This window comes from Aricia agestis, chromosome 12, assembly GCF_905147365.1.
Source record: "Aricia agestis chromosome 12, ilAriAges1.1, whole genome shotgun sequence".
NCBI lineage: Eukaryota > Metazoa > Arthropoda > Insecta > Lepidoptera > Lycaenidae > Aricia > Aricia agestis.
The window spans coordinates 3,411,830-3,424,067 of NC_056417.1; the positions used below are offsets into that span (position 1 = coordinate 3,411,830).

General features: G+C 38.0%; 1 protein-coding gene across 3 annotated transcripts in view; it reads right to left on the minus strand.

Moving 5' to 3' along the window:
- Positions 1-12,238, minus strand: part of LOC121732232 (ankyrin repeat and fibronectin type-III domain-containing protein 1) — a 160,752-nt gene that overhangs the window by 22,377 nt on the left and 126,137 nt on the right. Inside the window, exon 2 of one of the 3 annotated variants that reach the window (XM_042122049.1) lies at positions 3,251-4,066. The exons of the other annotated variants lie outside the window; for them this stretch is intronic. Within the exon in view, the coding sequence (XP_041977983.1) occupies positions 3,251-3,869 (619 nt within the window). The 5' untranslated portion in view covers positions 3,870-4,066. The remainder of the gene's footprint in view (positions 1-3,250; positions 4,067-12,238) is intronic. 3 annotated transcript variants of the gene reach the window in all.

Sequence of the window (12,238 nt, forward strand, 5' to 3'; positions counted from 1 at the left end):
TTGGGCCTCCAGTAAACTCACTCACTCGGCGAAACACAGCGCAAGCGCTGTTTCACTCCGGTTTTCTGTGAGAACGTGGTATTTCTCCGGTCGAGCCGGCCCATTCATGCCGAAGCATGGCTCTCCCACGTATAAAAGAAATATTTATGAGTAAGGTCCACATGTAAAGTTAATCCTTGGCTAAATCATCTCTTTTAGGCCCACTGGTATTAAATTTAACCTAAATTGGGTTTAAATTCAGCGAATCTGTGCAAGTAAGGATGTTAAATCATTCCTATGCGTTATACAATTTGGTAGGTTTACTCTGAAAAGCTCTTACATTCCCGGAAATGGGCACCTGCCGAGATAAGCACATAATGTGCCGCTCAGAATGATTGATGTTGTTTTTTTTTTTGCAAAATACCGGGGTAAAAAGAGGTTTAAAAGTTTCAAAGAACTGTAAGAGTCCGTAAGAAGATTTGAAGAGAGTTAAGACTTGAATTATTATGCTCTCGCATAATATTTGGGTGGGAATGTAGATACGAGGTAAAGTAGTCCATTTGATGGCCAAACGCAAAATCATTAACCAATCCACAACGTCGTTGGTTAGATAAACGACTGTCAAACAGCTAATAAAAAAATATATTATTGTAACGAATTACACACATTTTAATTTTTTCTATCCAAAAATTATTTAACATTTTTTTTATCCAATAAGAAAGCAACTACGCATTGAATTATAATTGATAAACATGTATTGGTAGGAAGGTGGATATTTGGATAACCGTAAGGATTACCTATATTATCCACGTAATCGAAATCATTTCAGGTAGGTGACAACGCCTCCGTGGTCTAGTGGTATAGAGCGCGGCTCTTGACTCGGAGGTCGTGGGTTCGATTCCCGCGTTGGAAACATGTTATTGCCAAGTTTGGTTAGGACAATGCAGGCTGATCACCTGATTGTCTGACAAGTAAGATGATCCATGCGTCGGATGGGCATGTAAAAAGTCGGTCCTGCGCCTGATCTCTCGCCAGTCGTGTCGGTCGTCCGTCCCACTGGGTTATGAGAGTAAAGGAATAAAGAGTGCTCTTGTGTACTGCGCACACACTTGGTCACTATAAAAATTACTCCTGCGTAGCTGGCCTGGTTTCAATGAAACCGGCCACCGTCACCGAAACCGGTGTGGGAGCTATAGGATATAGGATATATTGGACACTAATTGGACTATTAAGGTGATTACACAGAGCTACGATAATGCGATTGTGTATTACATTGTATAACAATTATCGCGATAAGCGTTTGAAATTTATTGAAGCAAAACTTGTGGCTTGTTTAGTCTAAACTCTAAACAAGTTGTGATATACAGGGTGTAACAAAACTAAGTGATAATACTTGAGGGTATGCATATTGTACGTGTCCCTTGTTATTAAGTATAGAGTTCACTGTGAAATTAGCAGCGCTGAAAGAGCAAATTTTTTTTGTGATTTGTATGAGAAAGTGGCCCCGCGTCATGGTTTTTTGTTGAAAGTTTTAAAAAAGTTACTCATTCGCAGTAAACTTTATAGTCTATACAATCGACACATACACACCCTAAAGTAAGTATTATCACTTAGTTTTGTTACACGTTGTAGAGCCAAAGCTTATAGTTAATATCGTTTTGTTTTCAAGTATTGATAACGTCAATTGTCATAATATAATTAGCTGCGAGTGATTGCCCAGTTCCCGATTTTTGGCAGAAGATGAAACAGCGTTGTCGCTGCTTTAACGCCTAAGCCAATCAAAAGCACTTGTGAAAACATAAAGTACGGTCGAACGCACAATTGAAAACATAAAGTACGGTCAAAAGCACTATTGAAAACATAAAGTACAGTCAAAAGCACAGTTGAAAACATAAAAAACAGTCAAAAAACCTTAGAAATTGGGCATTGACCGTCGTCATATCAACCCAACTTATGTAAAGATGATTAATGCCATGCAAATAGTAAAAGCAGAAGGAAAAATGTTGTTTGTCCCCTACAAAGTTAATTATTGAAACCCCTAACTAACCTAATAATTACAAGATTATTCTTGAATCATAATTATTACCCTTGTAAGAATATAGAAATGTTATTAAATTAATATTATGTATACAAGTACCTGTGTAATAAATAGACATTGGTAAAGTTAAATTTTCAAGAATTAATTATATAATGATTGATTTACAAAACAACTGAAAATGTGCAACAATTTGTAACAATTATGTTGTTTAAGTTCTGCGTAACATCAATATTAATATGTTACGATGTAACGATTCAATTAATGATATAGGATTACACACTGTTAAGGCTCACTTACACGTGGACGATTTAGGGTAAGCGCACATTGTGACGCCTAGGGGCCGCATGTTTCATACAAGTTTTATGACGGACTACATGACGCGGACGCCAACAAATCCATTGCGCCAAAATATATTAAAAATTCGGCCCGCCCCTATGTCCTCGTCGCAATGTGCGCGTACCTTTAAGGTTTCGTTAAGTACCTTAAACGCATTTGAAGAACATTGCATTGTCATGATATTGACACAAGAACCATCATTAAGAGCAAATATAACGATAACGTCCTATTCTTTAATGCCTCTACTTCTTGAGATTTACTTTAAAGTCTGAAGCTCTTTAATTCAATTTTTTTAGGATATCCATACTAATATTATAAATACGAAAGTGTGTCAGTCCGACGGTCTGTTACCTCTTCAACGGAGTTGCGGGCACGGGGCATCATCTAGTCAACTATAAAGTAAACACTAAGAGTGGGTTGCACCAACTTACTTTAACTGCAACTATTTATACTATGCCATATTTAACCATAACCATAGAGCTCGACCAGGCTTTAAATGCACGTGGCGAAAAAGGGAACTAACGCTGTCATCATACAAAAACGCCATTTTTGACAGTTCCCCTTTACCAGCAGCGCCCCCGCCCACGTGCTTATAAAGCCTTGTCGGACCAGCAACGTCTTCTTTCAAATTCTGTGGTCAAAGTTAAGGTTAAAGTAGCCTTAACTATAACTATAACTTTGACCATAACTTTAACTTTAACCACGCCTCTGGTACAACCCACTCTCAATTATTATTATTGGCTTACAAGTTTAAAAGTTCACACTACATAAAGTCCTGTAACAATGGCAATTTATATTTAAAAAAAAACTAAGTTATCAATAACAGGATGCCAACGACGCGGTAGATTTCCCTTGGAGTAACATAATATAATGCGGTTAACTTAAAGACATACGTACTCAAGTAAGCGGTGGGCGACAGCGGTATTTTCCTGTCCTTGGGCGGGGTGCTGTACACGAAGGCGGGATTAACGCACCCGCGAGCCTCCGACGCGCACATGTCGCTCTCGGAGCCGCGGCGCGTGCGGCTCGGCCTTATGTCCGCGCCCCTGGTGTCGCCGCATACACTCTTTAACTTCTTCCCTTTGAGATCCGGGGAGTTGATGTGCAAGATGGCCGCCGCTTTCGGCGGTATCTTGTCCGGGATGAGCAGCTCCTTCGCCGATACGCTCTTCTTATTTTTATTGAACAGATCACTGAATTTCGACTTCTCCGCTCGTCTGTGCCGCTGGGGTTTCAGGGCGAGGTCTATATCCCCACTCTTCTTCCTCGGTTTGACCTCCGGTTTTCGTTTCGCCATGACCGGCGTCTTCGCTTTGTACGTGCCTTCTATGCCCTTGTAGGCGTCGTAGTCCTTATCGGCGCTGAAGATGGGCGCCGTGAAGATCACCTCCTGCCCCTGCTCCTCCTCCTTGGCCGGCCGCCAGCGGGTTCCTATCAGGCGGAGGGAGGCGCGGACGGACCGGGAGCGGCGGAGCCCCCCCTGTTCCCTCTTGAACTTATCGAGGAGGGTCTCCATAGCCCGGCGGGGGGAGAGATGTCCCTGGGCATCGCACGTCACGATCGACTACTCGCACGCTATTCACTAACAATAGTTACGTGAGCCGCTTCCTTACGTTCACTCGGGGCGCCGTCGGTCGGCCGAGTGCTGGCTGGTGTAGGTAGGGCTGCAGCGCTAGTCCACGGCTGTCTGAGCTGTTCCCATTTGCACAATCTCTGCAGATAAGATAATAACTGTTTGGAATACGCATGTCACTAAGAACGAGATTTGTTTGCCGTGACGTTTCAGATAAAAAAAGCGTTCATTTGTCGATTTTGAATACGTTGGCCTTGTTTCCATGGGTCTGCCTCTAAGGGCACTACAGTTTTAGTTTGATAAGCAGAGAGCGTAGTTCCTACGAAGTTCAACTCTCTATGGTACCTTTAGTTACGTAATACCCTGTATACCTACAACCTATTACCTAGTACAATGTAAAACCATTATATTTGATCTATCAGTCGCTAGCAGGATAATTCTTCGTCTTAGAATTTCAGGTTAGTTAAATAAAAAAATGTGTGTGAAATGAACCATCAATTTTATACAAAACATTTTTGCACTTATTATTATTTAAAAAAGATTGACTACCGAAGTTAGAGAATTAAAGCCTCTTTGATAATATTTCAATTCAAATTCAAATTTTAATTCAAATATCTTTATTTCAGACTACAGTGTGTCTTAATAATATGCTGTCCTTATAATTACTCTTATTTTTTCCTAGAACACAGGCATCCCTAAAGGATCGTTAGTGACATTACATAAGTTCTACATAATTACATAAAGTTGAAAGGAATAATAGGAACAAAGTATATTTGCTAGAACAATTAATAGTATTTCGAGGTTATCAAAGGAAGTAGTATAATTTTCATACAGAGCTCTTAATATTAAACCTTACTAATATTAATAAAGGATCTAAATCCAAAGAAGGTTTTGTCTTTGACTAATACTCTATAAACTTGACAGACAAGAGCAAAAGGTTTTGTCCATGACTTTATTTTATTAGAAAAGCGGCTAAACTGATATACATGTATAGACAGCGTGGATCTTTTATTAGTGAGTAACAATATAAAGGCAATATGTCATTATCTGAGAAAGCCTGCAATAAGCACTTAACAGCCATTTTGGCAACGCGGATGTGAAGTAAAACGTTTTATTGGAGCATGCGTTAACTATATAACGGTTTAGGGCTTTTAGGCGTCGGTTACATAATATTCAACAATAGCAGGCTTCTAACGACTGCATAGTAATAGAATATCTACCGCACCGGTATCGGTGATGGTGGCCAGTTTCATTGAAACCTGACATTACTGTATGGCAGGGGGGTGCCCCAAAGGGCAGTAAAGGGTGCTTTATGGCAGGGGTTCCCAAACTTTGCGCCGCGGCGCGGTGCGCCTTGAAAATGCAAGAGGTTCGCCGTGAGTCGATCCTCCATCATTATCCAAAACCACAAATATTATAAAATAAAAATATAATATTAATTATAATGTGAAGCCGGTAGATGGCGAACCATTAAATGTATTTATCTGTATTTTTGTGTTAGCTAGGTAGAGTCGGGCGCCGTGACAAAATATTGTGATATGCAACTGTGCCGCAGGCTGAAAATGATTGGGAACCCGTGCTATAAGCTATGTCCACACTGTGCACTTTCATCTTCAATTTTCGTCATCAACTTTCATATTGGCGCATTCGATAATTGAATACGTCAAGGAACGCAACGCTAATATTGTCATTTTTGAAGTTTTGGATACGGTCAGAGGGCATGCGTCGCGGGCATGCCTCACGTTCGCTGTTGACTGCGCTATAACGCATGACCTTGACAGACAGAAAAAGGCACAGTGTGGACAAAGCTATTCGGTGTGGAGGTGGCCATTCGTGCACTGACCTATGGGTATTGGATGCTGAATACTGATCTTCCGAAACGAAACCTAACAAAGATTCCTGTGGGAACAGTACAATTTTCCCCTCTGAAGATCTATCCCATATCCTTTCCCAAAACTCGAAGTATCTCTATACCGAATTTCATCAAAATCCATTCAGTAGTGCAAGCGTGAAGGCAAACACTTGGGACGAAGATCTAGTAAGGATTGGGATCGTGTGACCTCACAGGCCACAGCAACCTTGTGTGTTAGAATAGTGATAATTGACATGTTTAAGATATTATGTAAGGTACGATTGTAAATCTAAAATACTGTTAAGAAATGGCTATTTACATAACGTAAAACGTCCAGATTGCCTCGCGAAATCGGCAAAGGAAGGACATAGGTGGTGCCTACACCAGGTAGCTATTAGCATGGTCACCATGGAATCACGGTTCTATTTCTACGAGAAAATAGACAAATGACAGTTAGACAAAGGAAATCCGCCATTTTGTCACTAAAATCTGTCAGTATGTCCATTCTTTCCCGTTTCTAATGTTGTTATAATAATGAATAATCTAATATATAAAAATAAGTCGGGTTTTCCTTCCTGACGCTATAACTTCAGAACGCACGAACTGATTTCCACGGTTTTGCATTCGTTGGAAAGGTCTCGGGCTCCGTGAGGTCTATAGAAAAAAATTTAGAAAAAACTTCAAGTGAAAAGCAGGAAAACAGGGAAAATCATTTTATGGCAAAACAACGTTTGCTGGGATAGCTAGTATGCTATATTTTGCTAAGCCTAGATGAGCTTGTTATTTCTACTTACTAAAAACAAACTAAAACACTGTAAATTACCAAATTCTGTAGACATTATTGAACTACTAATGAATATTTTGTGAAACAATTCAACGGCTCTGTAAAGCATTTTTCAACTATTCGAGGTGGCACCTATTTATTACCTACATAAAAACTATAATTTATCTTCTAAGTTAGATTTTCCTAGAAACAATCCATACGTCCTTACTAATATTATAAATGCGAAAGTGTATCAGTCTGCCTGACGGTCTGTCTGTTATATTTTTGCGCCCAAACCGCTGAACAGATTTTGCTGAAAATTGGTATGGAGATACTTTTAGTACGGAGAGTTTCTGGAAAGGATATAGGAAACTTTTTATACCAAAAAAAAAGTACGGTTCCTCCGCGATAAATGAATTTTGGCGCAATGGAGTTGCGCGCGTCATCTAGTAATCAAATAGATTTAGAAATTATCAAAGCCATAGTAAAAGCCATAGAAATAAAGTACTTTGTCTTTCCTTCCTTTAAACTATATAAGGCGTTGTACATAAGAGGGAACTGGATGACATTGGCCGAGGGTTATGGCAATCGTTAAAACAATTTGTCTCTTTACCGGCAATAAATTGATTTGACAACATTATTAAATGCCCTATTATCTGTAATAATGTCAGATTGATGATGAAAGCTCTATGGTCTCTTTCTCTTCTTTTTTAAGACACTAAGATCCACTTGTTCGAGGTGACAGAGCTGACAGAGTTGCGGTAGGTTCTACCGTACCCGCAATATTGCCTTAAGTGGAGCCCATGGGGTTTTTTTTTTATGAAATAAGGGGGCAAACGAGCAAACGGATCACCTGATGGAAAGCAACTTCCGTCGCCCATGGACACTCGCAGCATCAGAAGAGCTGCAGGTGCTTTGCCGTCCTTTTAAGAGGGAATAGGGTAATAGGGGTGGGTAGAGAAGGGAAGGGAATAGGGGAGGGTAGGGAAAGAAATAGGGTAGGGGATTGGCCCTCCGATAAACTCACTCACTCGGCGAAACACAGCGCAAGCGCTGTTTCACGCCGGTTTTCTGTGAGAACGTGGTATTTCTCCGGTCGAGCCGGCCCATTCGTGCCGAAGCATGGCTCTCCCACGTTTTAGTGGGTATACCCTACTGGGGAGTCCCACATACCTCAGCGCTCGAACGATGTCCTCAATCTGCTGAGGATACGTAAAGCATTTCCCCGTTTAAAAAAAGGTTAACTTGGGTTAAAGATAATTTTTGGCTACCTTCATATTATGTAACCTTTAGTTCTTTGTATTTATTAGACAACATAATAATATTATTATTTAACCCAGGATCAACTTCACCCAACATTCGTGCAAGTGGGTCCTGGTAGCAACTATAGAAAGGGTATTTACGGAAGAGATTATAATATATACGTATAGGTTTTAAAGGCGAAGAAAATTTACAGTCCGTCTTTTTTATGTTTGTTTTTTTTTTCAATTTTTTCGGCAGATGCCGATGAAGATAAAGGTATAGTTTTGTCAGTTACTTACTTTTAACACAACGGAGACTTTATTCGTTAAGCTATCAGAATCACTAAAAAGTTATAATAATTATCAAAATTATTGATTAATACAACTACTTACCTCATCATTTCTAAACCTACGTGTAAATTAATACCCATATTGTGCTAATTAAGCTAGAACTGAGTTCTATAATAGGATCGCATTTACATAATTTGATAGGATTTGTAAGCTCCAATGGCGGAGCAATATTATATAATGTGATTCCAATAGATACTCAATGATTTCCCGATAACATTCATCAGGTACTAGAAGTAGGTACTTTCTATTTACCTACGTGATTTTCTACTTCATTATAAGCCTGCTACTAAGAGGGCGAATAAAGCATAAGCAAACATCGCCATTCTCTCTTCACACTCACACTCGTCTTTTCTATGCCAAGTGATAAAGAACGACGCGGAATCAGCGCCATGTTAGCTTGTTGCCGCCAGTCGATTCAAGAAATTCCGTAACTAAAAACACCTTAATATTCGTCTAACGTCGTTTCAGTGCAGCTTCACTTAGCTAAGTCTAGCATTAATCCTTCGATCGTGGATTCTTGGAAATCTATTGTTATTCTATTGTGTCTCGCTCACCGGTGAGCTTATGGGGCTTGATGGGCTTTGGTACATTCTGAATCCAATCCAAAAGCAAAAGTATTCTCTTTTTTTAAGCCTATGCTGTCCCATTTCTGGGCAAAGGCCTACCCCAAGTTTTTCCATTCATTTCGCTCAAACGCCACCGTAGGCCAACCTGGCTTGTATGTGTCAAGTCCATCGCGCCATCTTTTACGAGGTCGGCCACGTCGCCAGTATCAACAGTGGCATCCAACCACGAAAACCCTTTGGGCCTTTGATATGATCTCAGAGGTGCCCGAGGTACCTAGACGGGCTAGACCCGCAACGAAATAAATCTGAACAAAAATCAAAAATCAGAGGCCGTAGTCAAAGTCCCTTTCGTTAAAAACGATGACGAAATTCGTTATAAAAATGTATGGGATTTGACATTAGTCTTCGAAACCGAAATGTCATTTAGCGATGACTTATGTCAAACCACATACATTTTGATAACGAATTTCGTCATCGTTTTTAACGAAATATACTTTCTCCTTTTGAGTTTTGACTTACCAGAACAAGTCGGTTATGTTACAAGAATATACCATTTTGTAGTTTTATTATACTGTGGCTGTATCGAAGCGGTTTTAATGTCGAATTATTGTAGCAGAATTGCGTAGATATTAGAAGAGATTTTATTATGTTTACCAACTTTCAATTCAACGTTATTTTTCTAGTTCTTTTAAAACTGCTCTCGGGTTAAATTTCAAAGAAAAGCGGTTTCAGCATTTCAGCATCTTAATGAAGCAAAGTTTGGTCGATTAAAACGAAAAGTTACATAAAAGTGATCGGTCGCTTTTCTGAGCTAAGCAATAATAAACTGATTGGTATCGCTTATTAAGATTTTATCGCGGGCTTTGAAAGCGGCGACTGAATCAAGTAATTTCGTAACGAAAAAACCTAACACACCCCTTTCTGACCGTCATTGCATGCATGGATGCATGGTAATAATAATTGGTAACCATAGAAAGGGATAGGAAATCATTATGTCTCTAAAATCTTTCAATATTTCTGTTCCTTTTAATTTCTACTGCTAAGTATTATATGCTAAGCCTTGAAAGCTAACAGAAATACTATCTCTCCACTATCTAACATGGATAAAAGTACAACAAAACTTTGTATTTTCCAACTTCCGAAAATATTCGAAGCCATGTTCAATTTGATTGTAGCGACCGTATGTTATTCGCGAATGCAAAACTTTTATCTTTCAAAGTTACTTTGTAATCTGTAATAAAAACTTTTTAAATGTTTGTTTCTAATTTCGTTTATATTTGAGTTGAAACTTTGGCAATGTAATTAATATAATGTGTCCTTCTTTTAGTCTGGCTTGATAGAAATTATCTTAGGTAACTTTGAAATTTCTGATCGAGAATTAAAATTGATGGATCTCTTTCTGCCGCACTCAGAGACGAATATTACTGTCATTAGATGAAGATTTTGACATACATAAGCCCCATACATTATCTGTCAAACTCTTCATTAAATTGAAGTTTAAGGTCATCCCCTAAGCAAACGACCTTGACCATACATTTGACGCGTTGCCGAGATCGCACAAAAATCCTGTTTTTTTTACTTATCTTAGTTCAAAATTGATCTAAAAAAATTCAGACGGGGAATATGTAGTTAATGAAATTGTCATCTATTGTCGTGTGTTTCAAAAAACGTAATTTGTAAATACTAGGGAGATGCTTAAAGTATGCTTCAATTTTAATAAATTGGTATTGTTTTGGAAGCTAATATCATGAGTATAATAAACAAAAATAGGAAATTAATTATAACGGGGAAAGGAATACTGAAGAATATGCTGTATTTTTATGATAATTTTGTAGCTTTCAAATTATCAGTTTATAACGCTCTAATTATACGGTAAATTACGGCATCTCCGTAGGGGGAGCGCCTTGATCGACATATGTCTCTGAGTGCGGCTGTTTGCGAGATGTTCGTCGTTTTAGCTATTTTGATGTTAGTGGAAGTAGAAATCCTTCTATTATATTTTTAACCAAACTTATAAAAAAAAAATGTTTTGCTGACGAAAATGAGGAACCAGATTATATTGAGAAATTTTAAGGTTTAAATTATTATATTTTTTTCATTAATCAATTGATGTTGGAAATAGGGATTAGGAACCAATAGCAACTAGAACTACTTTTCTTAAAATATTATCCAAGAAACCCAACATTTACCCTATTTTTAATTCTACGAAAGATTTCAATATATTTTGTTAAATGTTCGAACAAAGGAACGGACGTAATAATTAAGGGGTCCAACGCAGGTAGCAGGTGCAACAAATACCGTTCAAATTTATTTTACCTCTGATAAAACCATATTACAACGTCATAAGGATCATTTTGAGTCACTCCTACCTAGGAGTACCGTACCGTAGTATCGTACGTACGATAAGGGGTCGGGTGTCGTACAAAAATCACTATAATATGTATTATGTAATATATTCCTTGGACTTACGTATTTTACATCGACATAATATTTCTTTACCCACGTGGATTTTGTAGACTTTTTCGTACGTAAAATAGGTTTTAGCACAGTTTAAATCTTTGTACTAGTTTCATTAATTTATCTTAATTAAAGGAAATCCTGATAATTAGTTCGTAGTTTTCAGCAATTCTTCAAAAATTTGTCTGGAAGGATAAAGTACCAAGGAAATTGAAATGTGGAGAGTACGAGTACATAGTTTTGACGATCTTGGATCTTTCTTTGTATATCTGTTATTTTGTTATCTCTTCCATTTTGTTTGTTGTAATAATTTGATTTTTACTTATAATTATAATTTCTTCTTAGAAGTGCAAAGCTCATAACTTATAAGTGTCTTGTCACTGATGACTCTCTAATTCGGTTCATCATTAATTTTTAACTTTCTACCATATTTCGTTACATCATTCTTGATTCTAAAACCCAATTTGTGGTTTACTCGAGCACCTTGCTGGCAAATAAATGATTAATTGGACTAAATTACAAGGTCTTGATAAGATCTTGCTAGAATTCAAGACCTCAACCTGTCAGTTGTAGGAAGTATAATCAGAGGGTTGTGACTTCTCAAGAATATCCTCTTCCTGTATTTTGTCCCTTGCTGTTTTGTTTTACAAAAACGTCGTCCCCATCATTCTATGATTAAAAATGCTTTAGAAATTGGGAAATTCGATGCTTCAGGAGCTAAAAACTCTTCAGTTGCGCAAATCTAGGTTTATCAGTTATCAAAATATGCCTTCTCTTTCATAAATCATAAATGAAAAGAATGAGAAAGATAAGACGATATTTAATCGAATCGTGGATCAAGCTTAACTTCTGCCGCAAGTAAATGTAATGTACATGCACAATACGAATTAGAACTTTCTTCCTATGATAACAGAATCCAATTTCAATTATTAGGCTAAATGCTTCAATCAATGAGGGTTATATATCTCAACATGCAATGTCTTGTATTTTACAAAATTATTACAACAAATTACTTAACAATTATTGTTAGGCACTTAAATTGTTACTCAACCATGTAATCTATTTTATACAAAGTATTGAAG